We start from the raw sequence: 16,346 nt of genomic DNA, 5'->3' as shown, positions 1-16,346 counted from the left end.
GAAAGAAAACATGCTCAATATATAGAGTCTTAGATGACAATGAGAGACTCTAATCCTGACCCTGTCACTAGTCTCAAAATACAGAGAGACGGCCATGCAAGTTTCACAGTTTTCCAGGTCCCCCTGCCGGCCGGAGGCAGGGGATGACCATTGTGGAGCACAGAAAGACCTGTTGGGAGCACCCACTGTGGATCACAGAAGGATCGCAAAAGAACCTGGGAGCGACGCAGATGTCTGGGGTCTGGTAAGTATGATTCTCAGGGGGGTGTCTGCCTTTTATGGGGGGTAAACTTAACCCCAACCTGTGTTTCCCCAAAAATAAGCCCTACCCCAAAATTAAGCCCTAATGCATTCTTCAAGGCAAAAAATAATATAGGCAGTGTGTTATTTTCGTGGAAACATGGTATGTACCCAATTCATCATTGCTTTTAGGCCTGTATTTTGTCTAGTCTTGTGTGTTTTGCACCTTTTTTATTGTTTGCACCCAATTCATTATTCTATTTGTGCCTTTTTGAACCAAAGTGATTAAAAAAATTCAATTGATTAATCAGGGTCAATGAGCGAGAGTTACCAAAACTGGTGCAAGTAGGTAGTAGTAGTGTGGAGTATGCCAACTTTTCCTAGTTTTGTTCCAAGTGATTGATGCTTTGTGGCATGTACATTTTTTTATCTTTAGACATACCCACTTTTTAGCGGCACTAGCTGTTCCTCTTCACCGTAATGCCCAATGGACACCAATGAACAGCAATGCCCAATGGACAATATCTTCCTATAGATATGCATAGCTTCCAACCCTTCAATTATCAACTTTTCCCAGCTTTATACCGAAAGATTGATACTTTGTGGCACGTAAAATTTTTTACCATTAGGCATACTCACTTTTTAGTGGCCATGACCTTTCTTATCTTTAATGCCCAATGGACGTCATTGGCCTACAAATATGCATAGCTGCCAACCATTCCAGATTCGGCATGACTGTCCTAAACTTTGGGGCCTGTCACTAACTTTGGGAGCTGTCCCGCTGTCGTGGGAGATTGGAGTTATGTCCTGACCTGTCTGTGTCCCTATCTGTGTCCCTCTTTCTTATTTTTTAAAGTTGGGCAAGATGAATATATAATTGGAATCAAGGCACAAGAAACCTTCTAAAGTCACTGGTTTCCTTGAGATTTAAGGAGGCACATAAGGGGGCTTTGACAACTCTCTTGCCTTTTGGACTTTTCGAGAGAGTTGGCAAATATGCAATAGAAACCAATTTGATTCTTCATAAATTTTCAGAAGGCAGTCTGAATATCGACAGATAACATTGAGTGAAAGCTAAGGCAAGTGGAGCCAGTCTCTGTGGCCTTAAGAAATTTTCTCCATACCTACGAGATTCAACAGACTTTCATGTGAAATAGTAATGATGTAACCTATCTAGTTTGACCACTTAACAATTAAAAATGACTCAAATCTTCACTTACCGACCACAACTGGGAGCACCCTCATAGCTTTTCTCTCTCGCCCATTGATCTTGCTATGCTTCCTTTCTGGCTCCATGCTTGATGAATATTTGAGGTGGGGATAGGCAACAGCCTGTATCCCATGGCCATTGTCCACATAAGCTGTAGAAAACGGACAGTCTGTCTGGTCATATAAATGGAGGTCATCCAGCTTGCTGTCGCTAGGACTTCGATCAATCCTATCTATTCTATCAAATATTAGAGTTTGGCTTGGCGGTTTAGGTCTTGGAGACATATGATTCCGTAACTTGGACTTTCTGGCTTCTTCCCATTTCCGGAGTCCATGAAACATGGCGCAATAAAGAACTAACATTATAGGACACGGAATAAAAAAGGAACAAACAGAGGAATAAACCACATAATTGTTGTCTTCGAGTTTACACTCAGTGGGATCCCGATTTTTGACATTATTAAGTCCAAAGATGACTGGAGAAGCCACAGCAAAGGCAAAAATCCAAGTGGTTGAAATCAGGAACAGCTGCCGATTATCCACTTGCCGCCTGTTGTAGTTCAGCGGGATAGACACAGCTATGAACCTGCACAATGAAGAAGAATAAAAGATGCTGAATTATATATATACCAGGAGAATGTGTAGAAGAGATTGCTTTCTTGTCGTCATTACATTACTCAGCTGATCACTGCTGTGTATTAAATTGTACTTAAAGGAGCTTAGAAAAATCATATGCTGCACTCTTAATATGATGTTATAAAGCAAATACGTGAAGGATTCAAAAATGATCTAATGCAAAAGTCAAACGCCCCGTATGGAGGAGGAAGAGTCAGTAATATCCACGGAAAAGCTTGATGGCTCAATGCCTCTAGATCTTACAATTTTCAGTATGTGACAGCTGATTTATTATAACATTAGGTTTAATAACCAGCTCCGCCAGCTCAAAATATGGTTACATTTGGACATATGCACAGAAACTAAAATTTTTTCAAATCCTTTGAAATACCTAGCTTCTTGCTTATAAAGAGTAGTATTCTGTAATATTTTATTAGGGAATCTCTTTGTAATGTTCTCTAAAGAGAAATAAAACATTTCTAATAAAGTAGCCGCATAACATTGGAAAAAAGTATTTTTTTTTTACAGAAACAGTTGAAGTTCACCAGAAACAGCCTATGGCCAAGATTTTCACTTCACCATTGACTTTAATTATAATGTCTAAAGCTGGCCACCCACATATAATAGTAGACAAGTGAAGGCTCATTTGACCACAAGTTATCTCTCCCATACATATTAGACCAGTGGTCCCCAACATCCAGTTCTTATAGAGGGTCGCGAGCCACATCCAGCTCTGAGAGAGGGTTGTAAGCCACATTCCGCTCTGAGAGAGGGTCTCAAGCCATATTTAGATCTGAGAGAGGGTTGCAAGCCACATTTAGCTCTGAGAGAGGGTCACGAGCCACATTTAGCTCTGAGAGAGGCTGGTGAGCCACATTCTGCTCTAAGAGAGGGTTGCGAGCCACATTCAGCTCAGAGAGAGGGTAGTGAGCCACATAAAACTTGGAGAGAGGGTTACGAGCCAGATTTAGCTCTGAGAGAAGGTTGCGAGCCACATTCAGCTTTAAGAGAGGGTCACAAGCGACATTCAGCTCTGAGAGAGGGTCGCAAGCTACATTTAGCTCTGAGAGAGGGTTGCGAGCCACATTCAGCTATAAGAGAAGGTTGCGAGCCACATTTAGCTCTGAGAGAGGGTTATGAGCCACATTCAGCTTTGAGAGAGGGTCTCGAGCCACATCCAGCTCTAAGAGAGGGTTGTGAGCCACATTCAGTTCTGAGAGAGGGTCGAAAGCTACATCCAGCTGTGATAAAGGGTCGTGAGCCACACTCAGCTTTGAGAGAAGGTCGTGAGCCACATTCAGCTCTGAGAGAGGGTTGCAAGTCACATTTAGTTCTGAGAGAGGGTCATAAGCCACCTTTGGCTCCCGCTCCTCACAGCAATTTACACCCAGAGCCACCATTACTAGTATATTGACAACCAAAGCTTTTCCACAGAAATTACCAGACCAAGAAAGTATACCAATATCCAGGGGTTCCTAACTCCATTCAGTTGTGCTCTTCTGTGTGGGGCTACTCACAAATTTCACCATATGGGGACCTGGTCTTCATAGCTGTTTGCAAGACCTGGTGCAAATCCATCTAGCTTTCAAACAGCTGCAAGCCACATATAATGGGTCCGCGAGCCACATGGGGCTCCCAAGCTACAGGTTGGGGACTCCTACAGACTGTCAGCTGATTCCGCCTGTATATCTGGGCTTAGCCCACTTTAGTCTAATGTGTATGGGGGGGCCTTAAGTAATATTGTTTCATACTCAGGCTACCACTGCTGCTATATTTCTTTGTTCTCCTCATTTTTGGTTATTGCGTTCTAACTTTACTTTACAATAAGCTTGTGACGCCCTCGCCTATCAGGTCGTCACAGGGTATTGTGCAATCTTCCCTCCTGTGCAATATCCAGCTCCTCCTTGGTTAGGGGTCCCTAACCAATGGTGTTGCCAAAACCAGCTAAAATCAAAATCCTAGGAACACATATTATCGCATTTATACAACACCCTACTCACTAAAAAACTGACGATGAAAAGAGCATATCTGCTGGGGTGGGAGAGAGATTTGAATATTACGTTCACAGAAGCACAAGCGAACCAAATATACGAAGCATCGCATGGGCCGTCATGCTGTGTTAGAGTTCATGAGAATTCGTTTAAAGTGGTTGCAAGATGGTACATTGTTGCCACATTATCTAACACCTGGAGCACCTCCTCCTCAGACTAATCTTGGAGATGTGAGGGGGCCAGAGGGTCTTATTTTCACATGTGGTGGACATGCCCGATTTTACAACCCGTTTGGAAGATTATGTCCCAACTACTATCTGAACTCACAAGCAAAGCGGTACATCTGGACCCGAGACAAATCCTTTTAAATCTCCCGATGTGGCCTAAAGATAGGACCAACTCGAAACTGGTGACATTTGTGGGATCGGCCTGTAAGCTTCTCATAGCTCAACTGTGGCGCACAACAAAGACACCCACCCTCGCGCAACTCCTGCTGAAAATTGACCAATTATATTATGCAGAAGAGCTTTCAGCTCTGACACAGCAAAATATGCCCTCTTTCACACGAGTGGAATGCTTGTCAAGTCTATAGGACTAAACCCTGTTTCCTAGCAAATACGGCAGAGAGGGGGGCACATGAAGTACCCCGGCAAAAGGAGACAAAATAGAGGCCTACGAGACATTCATTGCCACATGAGAAGTGACGAACTACTGATAGAGCATTTAACACACTATCAGATGAATGGATCCCAGACCACCCACTCCCAACCCTCTATCCTCTTCTTTTTTCTCCTACTTCCTATCTAATTCCTTGATTCACTAATTTTATTTTTTTCTAAGGGCTGAATCTTAATCTTAAATAGTTGCTTTCTTTGATTTCAGCCATCAACCCTTACCTCACAATTTCTTTTCTATTCATTTTATAAAATAGATAGATTACAATTTAGAAAACAAGTTAATGATGTTGCTCTGATTAACCCACCAACCTATTGAATGTTTTAACACTATGTTCAGCGCCAAGTGTATTTGTATCGATGGGACTCGATTATAGTGGGATGAGCCAAATGTTATTCGATTATTCGAATTGATCTTAAACTTGATTGTATGTATTGTTGAATAAGTTATGCTAAACTTGTATCAATAAATAAAACATTAAAACAAAATGCTAGGAATACACTGCACTACACCCACCAGACACACCAGTGGACAGCCTGAGTGGAATAGGGTCGCCCACTTGGGGGCTTGGTAAGGGGAGGTCAGGAGTGTCAGGAGAAGGCCAGTGTAGTGTTGGAAGGGAAGGAGAGAGGAGGTCAGGAGCTGGGATCCTTGGAGTTACTAGGTGGCAGACGGTGGTCTGGGCCTGGTAGGAGCTGAACCCAGGTCGCAGGGGATCGTGACAAGGGGCACGGTATTGTCGTGGAGAACAGCCAGAGGCCTTGTACCATCATCGGGCTGGGATAAGGGCACAACGGGGTACGTGGACCATAGGTCAGGAAGTAGCTTCAGGCAACTTGACAATTCACCCGACGAGAGCGCAGCCTTCAAGATCCACTCTCCACCCGCTCCAAAATCAGGATACTAGCGCAACGAGGGGGATAGGACTTTCCACTAAAACGGTCCAGGAAATCAAAAGCGTGAACCCTGAGAGCAAGCTCCCTCAGTTAGCCACACTGGGGAGCGGGGCCCGACTAGTTTCAAGCTATAGGGGCCAACTAGAAGAGAACAAGCTGCCAAGGAAAAGGTCACAGATCATTAGGTAACACCAGCAGAACCGGGACCCAAACGTGCTCCCCCTCAGCGGCAGTGGTGTCCAGAACTTTGGTTTACTAAGTTGTCAGTGTCAGCTTTATGGACTGAGTGAGTACGCAAGTGACCCCTACCTCCCCAACGGCACGTCCCTCCACCATCACCGAGTCCTGGGGCATACCCCCTACCCGTGGAGGGGTTAAACACCTGGCTGCCCACACCATCGCCACCGGGCACTGCCAGCTGCAGCTTTGGTACTCCACCTTACCACACACCACGGGTGGCGTCACAAACTTTAAATACACAATCCCCTGTAAATACCCCCTTTATTTGAGTGGCCGCATGACCCCCGGGTCTGGACGCCCCTTGAGCCACCACGGATCCAGATCCGAGCAGCCCGGCTGCCTGACACGGGGCGGCACAAGCTCATACCTGTAACCACTGTCATATGGATCTTGCAAAATTGTCCTTTTATACGAACACTTAAAAACGTGTGAAAAGTACAAGCATGTAATCAGGATGCCTGTTCCCGTGTCTATTACAACTCATAGTCGGCTCTAGCTAAACTTTCTGCCTTCCGATGTCTTTTTGCCACTGTTGGATTCCTCAATATGGGAGAAAATCCTCTGAAAACTTAACAGCATAATCTAATTTTCCGAAAGATATCAGTGCTCATTCTATTTAAGAAGGAACTGTAAGTACATCAACTGGATTGTCCTCTTTTCACAAATCCTTTTCATAGTTACTAAAAGATCAAAACAGATTAAAGACACAGGGAAGATTGAACGGCCATGACACAGACCAGAAATCAAGTAAAATGCCACATGAAATATGTATTGTGCAAGAATAAATCTTAAGTATGAGGCAATGATCTAATGGGTCCTCTACTGAGAACTTGGCTGATGATGGAACGTTATCATTCTCTGCACTTTCATGCCTCTAATATTTTATCTTCAGTTTATCTCCATTACCAAAGGAAAAACATTTTACTAATGTCCCGAAAAATGAGCCGACATTCATTTAAGAAATAAATAATAGTTTTTAGTAGCTGGATGAAGGTCAACTCAAGTAACTAATACATAAGGACTGTCCCTTCTCCATGTCCTACACATCTAATCAGACTTATTACCGTAGATGGTCAGGAAAATTGTGGTTTCGACTGAAAGGTGGAGAACACCTAAAAGACCTTAAAGGGGTTCTCCAGTATGTTTTTTTACTTCACAGCAGGAAGTCATCTTGTAGAAAGAAAACAAGACATACTGCATGGTGGCTCAGGGGTTGTTAGTATTGTATCTTTGAGGTACTGGTGTCTTGGTTCAAATCCCACCAAGGACAACTTCTCCAAGGAGATTGTATGTTCTCTCCATGTTTGTGTGAGTTTCCTCTCACACTCCAAAGACATACTGATAGGGAATTTAGATTGTAGACTGTGAGCCCTCGCGGGCAGGGACCTCTATCCTCCTGTACCTGTCTGTGTCTTGTATTGTTTATGAATATTGTACTTGTCCCTATTATGTATACCCATTTCACATGTAAAGCGCCATGGAATTGATGGCGCTATAATAATAAATAATAATAATAATTATGAGCCAGTGATGATGATGTAGAGCGTTTTGGGAATATGATGCTGCTATATACAGTTAGGTCCAGAAATATTTGGACAGTGACACAATTTTCGCGAGTTGGGCTCTGCATGCCACCACATTGGATTTGAAATGAAACCTCTACAACAGAATTCAAGTGCAGATTGTAACGTTTAATTTGAAGGTTTGATCAAAAATATCTGCTAGAAATTGTAGGAATTGTACACATTTCTTTACAAACACTCCACATTTTAGGAGGTCAAAAGTAATTGGACAAATAAACCAAACCCAAACAAAATATTTTTATTTTCAATATTTTGTTGCGAATCCTTTGGAGGCAATCACTGCCTTAAGTCTGGAACCCATGGACATCACCAAACGCTGGGTTTCCTCCTTCTTAATGCTTTGCCGGGCCTTTACAGCCGCAGCCTTCAGGTCTTGCTTGTTTGTGGGTCTTTCCGTCTTAAGTCTGGATTTGAGCAAATGAAATGCATGCTCAATTGGGTTAAGATCTGGTGATTGACTTGGCCATTGAAGAATGTTCCACTTTTTTGCACTCATGAACTCCTGGGTAGCTTTGGCTGTATGCTTGGGGTCATTGTCCATCTGTACTATGAAGCGCCGTTCGATCAACTTTGCGGCATTTGGCTGAATCTGGGCTGAAAGTATATCCCGGTACACTTCAGAATTCATCCGGCTACTCTTGTCTGCTATTATGTCATCAATAAACACAAGTGACCCAGTGCCATTGAAAGCCATGCATGCCCATGCCATCACGTTGCCTCCACCATGTTTTACAGAGGATGTGGTGTGCCTTGGATCATGGGCCGTTCCCTTTCTTCTCCAAACTTTTTTCTTCCCATCATTCTGGTACAGGTTGATCTTTGTCTCATCTGTCCATAGAATACTTTTCCAGAACTGAGCTGGCTTCATGAGGTGTTTTTCAGCAAATTTAACTCTGGCCTGTCTATTTTTGGAATTGATGAATGGTTTGCATCTAGATGTGAACCCTTTGTATTTACTTTCATGGAGTCTTCTCTTTACTGTTGACTTAGAGACAGATACACCTACTTCACTGAGAGTGTTCTGGACTTCAGTTGATGTTGTGAACGGGTTCTTCTTCACCAAAGAAAGTATGCGGCGATCATCCACCACTGTTGTCATCCGTGGACGCCCAGGCCTTTTTGAGTTCCCAAGCTCACCAGTCAATTCCTTTTTTCTCAGAATGTACCCGACTGTTGATTTTGATACTCCAAGCATGTCTGCTATCTCTCTGATGGATTTTTTCTTTTTTTTCAGCCTCAGGATGTTCTGCTTCACCTCAATTGAGAGTTCCTTAGACCGCATGTTGTCTGGTCACAGCAACAGCTTCCAAATGCAAAACCACACACCTGTAATCAACCCCAAACCTTTTAACTACTTCATTGATTACAGGTTAACGAGGGAGACGCCTTCAGAGTTAATTGCAGCCCTTAGAGTCCCTTGTCCAATTACTTTTGGTCCCTTGAAAAAGAGGAGGCTATGCATTACAGAGCTATGATTCCTAAACCCTTTCTCCGATTTGGATGTGAAAACTCTCATATTGCAGCTGGGAGTGTGCACTTTCAGCCCATATTATATATATATAATTGTATTTCTGAACATGTTTTTGTAAACAGCTAAAATAACAAAACTTGTGTCACTGTCCAAATATTTCTGGACCTAACTGTAAGTAAAATAAAAGTTGAACTCCCGCCCAGACCACCAGTGACCTGAGCTTTGGAGTCAGGTGGCTGATGGTTAAGATGTCATTGCTTCCAGACTGGCAAAGGAACCATGGAAATATCGCAAGTAGAATCCAGTCTACCTTTTTTTATTTCTCCAGGCTGACTTTACTCTTAGGGGTTCTCAGATGAAAAGCATTCACAGGGGAGAGTCCCACAATCATTAATTTTAGACCCTGCGTAAAATCCGCTGCATATTAGAATTCCAGCATTGTGGATGAGATTTCCTGAAGTTGATCGGCACGGTGGCTTTGAAATCATCGGCATGTGCTGCGAATATCAATGCCACTTTACTACTGTGGATTTTGCTATAGATTTTTTTTGCTATGGGAGGTCACAGAGAAAAGATCTACTTAAGAGGACTTGTTCACTCTCATTGATAGGTCTATTTTAGTAAATACATGTATTTCCCATAAAATAATTCTGGTGCCTCTTAGAACATTGTGTCATGCATTTCCTCCACTATTCCTCCTGGAATCTATGAAGAAATGAACAACTGGGTATTACCATTCCCCATGTGAATAGGATGTTTCTCTGCAAATTTTGATACTGCGAAAAGTTATCAAAATAGTGGACAAGTCTTTAAAGTTTCCAAAAGTGTCTCTTATCTGGTGGTGACATCACTGGGGCATAAAAAACACCCTACCTTACTAGTGGCATCATACAGGACTGAACCTCAAAAGTGTTTTTTTTTACCCCAATTCATTAAAATTCTGTCACGGGTGGCAGACTGTACTGTAGTGTCCGGCAATAGAAGGTCACAGCGTTTGGCTGCCCCAAATGCTCCCTGAATTTTTACTGATTATGCTGTCAGTATTCAGTCTACTAGGTAGCTCCTTGGGTTTTCATCCTTTTCCCTTTGGTTTGGTCAGAGGCCACCATCTCCCTGTTCCCTAGACACAAGGTTTCCCTTCCCTTGTTCGCTTGGTTCTTTACCTTACCTAGCGTGACACCTATCTTTAGGATAGGTCATCAATGTCTGATCGGCCAAGGTCTGACACCCCATACCCCCGCCAATCAGCTGTGCTCAGTGCCGGTGATTGCAGCAGGAGGCCGGAATGCTCAGTTCCAGAGCTGCCCCGTCTCCTGATAGTGGCTGTGGATGGGTACTGCACATCCGCCTCCCATTGATTTTAATAGGAGGCAAATATGCAGTAAACAGGTCGCAGCCGCTATCAGTTGATGGGGCAGCTTCAAAGCGGCTGCCTGCTGTCGACAGCGGCACAGAGAACAGCTGATCGGCGGAGGTCCCAGGTGTTGGACCCCGACCGATCAGACATTGATTACCTATCCCACGGATAGGCCATTAGTGTTAAAGCAGTGGACGATCTCTTGATGAATCCAGTCTCATAGCTTTTGCCTCTACTACATGTAAGGGAAAGTCACAATACCAATGTGGAAGACATTGTCACCTTAATAAAATATGTCCATTTGTGGATCACTTACCTGTCCACACTTATTGCACAGAGGTTGAAGATGGAGGCAGTGCACAACATGACATCCATGGTCATGAGGATATCACATAAGACGAGACTAAGCGTCCACACCCCTCCTAGAAACTGCAATGGAATTAAAGTGATTAGCAAAGTCATAGTAAAAAAAGAAACCAATAAAGTAGATGACAAGCAGTGAAATTGGAGATTTCTATATACCAGTAGCATCACGTTCCGGCTGATTGATTGTTTAGCAGTGCCGGGAGTTGTAGCTTATAAAAAGCAGTGGGTCAATGTTCGTTCATTGCTGATCTGGAGCATCGCATTGTTTCTGCCATTTCGCCATTTCCTTTCCATGTAAGCAATACAAATACATCCATCTGATTCTTATCGTATTTAATTGCTCTATGGTCGGTCCAGTTCTGAAGTGTCCAATGATTTCAGCTGTAGATTTGGTGCAGTATGGACTCTGACCAGTCTGCAGCTCCACAGCCCCAAACGCATCAAACATTGCATTGACACCTTTCTGTCATAGCCCACCTTAAAGGGGTTGTCCAGGCTTGGGGGCTCAAGTCTGCAGTCACTCTATGTAGACTTGTGAATTCTGATAGTGTGCAGTGTGCACACTGTCAGGATTCTCTGGTGTGGCGCTCCTGAGGCTTCAGTTGCCACAGGGTACTGCATATTCTTTTAGATGTAGTACTCATCCCGGGTAAGGAGAGGTTAATCGCTGGTCATTCTCACATTCACAACCACACACAGGCAGGTGCCTTCCCACTGGGGGGGATGGCCTAGGGTAGGCAGGGGGGTTGGCCATCATGAAGCATGGGACTTTCCCGGTCACTAGGACAGCCACCTGGGGAGCGGGCACCACTTGGGAAAAAGGGAAGGAGCATCTTCACACATAGTCAGTTAGCCCCGGGCACAGCTTGGGGTGAGACACACCTAGGACCTTGGTCCAATCTTCTTGTACTCACACTTCTGGGAGCGCCATACCATGGCTTGGAGCATCCAGCTCAGCCCGGGTTCTCTACAGCTACACCGGATTCCAGGGTCTGCGGCGAGTCCAGGAAACTCCCGCGACCCATTCCATATTCCATCTACACTGGGATAGGAGGGACCCCGACCAAAAAGGACTCACAGTGGGAACACCGGCGGTGACCTTGAATTGCTCGGGATCGGCTGGGCTCATCACAGCTGTGGACAGTGCTTTGGAAGCGGCAACCGGGTTACCTAAAGAACTGTGAGTAAAACACCTGGAACCCACAGAGACTGTGTCCACCTGTCATTCCTGGCAGTCACGCCCTGCGCGTTGGCGCCTGCCATCACTTCTCCCTTCAACATCCTTCACCCGGGGCCCGCTCCACCTGTGGGGAGCAGAAACACCTTGGCTGCTACTACCATCCGCCCTGGAGGACCGCGACAGCAGCGGCAGCTATTCCCTGGCCGCACACCGCAGGTGGCGTCACAAAAACAACCTCCACCATCATTCTTCACCACTCTCCCTCCGTGTACACTTCGGGGTCACAAAACCGGGCAGGGCCACCCGTGACATCCCCCTGATCCTCACTGGCCCGGTGACGAGTATTTTCCTCCGACCCCTGGGGTGCTACATGGGCGCCATGTGACTGCAATACTTCTGGACACATTCTAACTACACATATGCAGCCACATTTATTTTACTTTTATTAGGTGAGGCTGCACAAGTCCGCATGTATGCAAATCACATACTTGCGGTCATCCCCCCTCCCCCTGCTCCAGGCATCAGCACTGTGAGAATTCACTAGTTTACAGGCAAATAGAGTAACTTCAGATTTGTAATGCCAGACAACCCCTTCAGCAATTTGTGCTACACTAATGAGTGACATCAGACATGTTGCGCTAGCCTTCACTCCTGGAACACATCATTGAGCACCATGCGCCAATCACCCTAACGCGGACTGTCCTTCCTTGCTCCACTTTTGGTAGGTGCTAATTCATGAATTCCAGGAAGAAGGTCTGTACCTTTGGTTTAGCTTTAAAACAGATGTCTAATCATCACAATTTAGCACTTGTCCAAGCTGACAATCAGTGAACGAGCATTCGGGAGAAAGAACTCTCATTCCCAGTTATCAACCTATATGAACATGACAATGATGAACGAACAAAATGGTAAGTGGATCGTTGATGCGGGCATTAAAATAATGGTTTTTGGCATCACATCGGCTTGTGACACTCGGGAATGTGCTTCTGATAACACAATACTGTATGGGGATCTGTTCCCATCAATAATTCATTAGCCTATGTAAGCACTATGTAGGCGCGTGTCAATGAACTGAAATTGGCCCGTTGTCCATTTTTCCTGCTTCCAACTTCACAAATGCTAGGTGTCATTGTAATAGGATAGTCAATGTTAGAGATGTTAAGGTAACGTAATCAAAGGCGGCTCCTTCTAACAATACCTTCCCTTTATAGTTTACCCCTTGCTTTAGCTTTAATAACCAACATGAAAATTACACAATTGCAGGTTAAATGCTTTGTAAAAACATGCAGACAGCATGGGTATCTGTTTTTGCCTTCTAATCTGAGAACAGCATAAAGTAGGGGCAGAGATCCTGATTCCAGCGATGTGTCAATTACTGGACAGTTTTGTGTAGTTTTGATAAAATGACTGTTTAATCAGCAGGAGATTATCATTACAGGATTACTTGGAGTGCTGCCAGGTATTCCAGCATATTCCTGAACTCTGTATAAGGCTGGAGTCACATCAGCATAGAACGCGATATGCTAATGACCCTCGGCTCCCGCTCTGCTGCGAACGTGAGCCAAGTGTCATGCAACTGTGATCCGATCTTGCGATGGGATCATAGCTGCGGAGAAGAGGGGGGGAGTGATCCCTCCATCTCCTCCATTGTTAGCCTGTGCGTACATTGCACTGCACTTGGATGTCATTCGAGTACAGTTCAATGTTTCACTCGCACCCTCAGACTTGTATGGGTGCGAGAGATCCAATCGCAGCATGGTGCATTTTTTTCCTCAGTCCGATTAGGTTTTGATTTTATCAAAATGAAAGCAAACAGCTCAGTAAGTGACACATCGCCGGAATCAGGATCTCTGTCTCTACCTTATGCAGCTCTCAGATGAGGGAGCAAAAACCTGGTGACAGATTCCCTTTAAAGCTAAATTCAAATAATGGCTATTTGGTACATTTTTATCACTGCGCAGCATTTTACTGGTGCACTAAAGTGAATGAGATCTATAAAAATGTCATGCCCATTGTGCTTTATTTAAACTGTGGTGCGTTTTTGGAAGCCATAAATGTCAATTTCTCCTCCGGTAAATTGATCTACCAGAAAGAGGCAGAGGAAAAAAATGCACTCAAAGACCCAAGTCACCAAATTTAGCTAAATGGTGCAGAAAATCAATAGCATCAAAGAAGTACCAAATACTCATCTTGGTAACATATGGCTAATAATGTCCTTAGTATATTGAGCCTTTGTGTAGCTGTAGAAGACTATTCTGTTTCAAGAAATACATTTGTAAAATATATGGACCAAGAGACACAAGTCCTGCCATACACAGAGTTCTTCTCCCCATGACTTCTAATACCTGCAATCCCCACAAACCCTACATCATCAGGTCTATTACCTTCTATTACTATATCTGCTCCAGCACCCAATGTCAAAAGTTCTGTATACTTCTAGACTTACCTCTGTGTATACGTACAATGGTAGCACCAAGACAGCCAGGAGAAGATCAGCCACAGCCAAGCTAACTATGAAATAGTTTGTGGTGGTCTTCAAAGCTTTCTCTGTACAGACACTAAGACACACCAATACATTTCCGCAGATTATAAAGACAATCAATATGAGCCCAAAGATCAAGGCCAGAAAGTTATAATGAGTATCTTCTGAGGGCTCAGAAGTCTGGTTGGAGATGTTCTGGAGCATGGCTTCCCAGAAGTGCTATGCGCACTGTCCCATCAATACAGAAGACTGTACACCAGAAAGTCTCCTTCTTCTTCCTTTCTTTTTGAGAAAGAGCAGTTTTTCCCATGGGGAAGTCATGTATTATTCTTCTCATTTGTAGATGTTCTCGTTGGTGAGATCATAAGTATCTTGTCCTTGAGTTCAGACCTTGATAGGGTTCTTTAGATCTTCTACGGAGATCTTCTGGTGGGTGAGGTCATAAGAATCTTGTCCTTGAGTTCAGACCTTGATAGGGTTCTTTAGATCTTCTACGGAGATCTTCTGGTGGGTGAGGTCATAAGAATCTTGTCCTTGAGTTCAGACCGTGGTAGGATTCTTTAGATCTAAGTTTTACAGAGATGTTCTGGTGGGTGAGGTCATAAGTATCTTGTCCTTGAATTCAGACCTTGGTATGGTTCTTTAGATCATCTATTTAGATGTTCTTGGGGTGAAGTCGTAAGAATAGTTCTTTAGATTTTCTATTCTGTTTCCAAGAAGTCTTTCTCCTAAAAACCACACATGGAGCTTGAAGGTGTCCTACTCCCACTTATGGGACCATGTAGTGATGCCCAGAGCTGCAGGAGACACTTGTCCACATGTCAAGCCTAATGAAGAGTAATTGGAGGGTGGGAGTACTTGTCATGAGTGGTCCCCATTCTGATTTTGATGAAGGCAGTTGAGGGAATTCTTTCTCTCTTTCTGAAGAACTGAATGATCCCAAGGTGATTAATTTGCAAGTGGGTCGCGTCCAGGAGAAGAAAGCCGATTAAGGTGGAGAGGGTTTGTCCAGGAGCTGCTCCAATCAGCACAGTGATCTGGGAACTGCTCACATCTCAGCACAAAGCTCAGCTTAGTTTAGCTGTGAATGTGACAGCACAGGGAGGGCCTGATGTGTGTGTATGGGCACAGTCACCTGGCTCCTCACACTTACTGCATCTATACATGCACATCATTAACACCTAACAGTAGGAACTGATTCTTATGCAGAATGGAAAGATACAATGCTACAACACAAAGAAACAAATAAATAAAAGTAGTCTGTTACTAAGGAAACGAAATCGTTTTTTCAACTCTTTAGGGTTAATCTTGCAATCTTGCACTATCCAAGGAAAACAAGGGTTAATGAGAATAAGGACCATCTAGGAGACATAAGGGTTAATGAGAATAAAAAAACTTCTAGGAGACATAAGAGTGAATAAGCAGCTTCTAGGAGAGATAAGGGTTAGTGAGAATAAAGACCTCCTAGGAAACATAAGGGTTAATGAGAATAAAGACCTTCTAGGAGACATAAGGGTTAATGAGAATAAGGACCTTTTAGAAAACATAAGGGTTAATGAGAATAAAGACCTTCTTGGAGACATAAGGGTTAATGAGAATAAGAATCTTCTAGATGAGATAAGGGTTAATGTGAAAAAAGACCTTCTAGGAGACATAAGGGTTAATGGGTTAATGAGAATAAGGACCTTCTAGGAGACATAAGGGTATGATAATAAGAACCTTCTAGGAAACATAACGGTTAATGAAAATAAGGACCTTCTAGGAGATATTAGGGTTAATGAGAATAAAGACCTTCTAAGAGACATAAGGGTTAATGAAAATAAAGACCTTCTAGGAGACATAAGGGTTAATGAGAATAAGGACCTTCTAGGATACATAAGGGTTAATGAGAATAAGAACCCTCTAGGAGATATAAGGGTTAATGAGAATAAGAATCTTCTAGATGAGATAAGGGTTAATGTGAAAAAAGACCTTCTAGGAGACATAAGGGTTAATGGGTTAATGAGAATAAGGACCTTCTAGGAGACATAAGGGTATGATA

The 16,346-nt window shown here is 43.7% G+C and overlaps 1 protein-coding gene across 1 annotated transcript in view; it reads right to left on the bottom strand.

Moving 5' to 3' along the window:
* Positions 1-15,339, bottom strand: part of DRD4 (dopamine receptor D4) — a 68,705-nt gene extending 53,366 nt beyond the window's left edge. The window contains exons 1-3 of the mRNA XM_075326866.1: positions 14,270-15,339; positions 10,594-10,706; positions 1,461-2,035 (exon numbers count right to left, since the gene is read on the bottom strand). Coding sequence (XP_075182981.1) covers positions 1,461-2,035; positions 10,594-10,706; positions 14,270-14,509 — 928 coding nt within the window. The 5' untranslated portion in view covers positions 14,510-15,339. The remainder of the gene's footprint in view (positions 1-1,460; positions 2,036-10,593; positions 10,707-14,269) is intronic.
* Between the last annotated feature and the right edge of the window lie 1,007 nt (positions 15,340-16,346).

The sequence above is a fragment of the Anomaloglossus baeobatrachus genome, chromosome 10, assembly GCF_048569485.1.
Source record: "Anomaloglossus baeobatrachus isolate aAnoBae1 chromosome 10, aAnoBae1.hap1, whole genome shotgun sequence".
NCBI lineage: Eukaryota > Metazoa > Chordata > Amphibia > Anura > Aromobatidae > Anomaloglossus > Anomaloglossus baeobatrachus.
Note: the sequence above shows the minus strand (reverse complement) of the source record. Positions and strands in the feature narration are given on the sequence as shown.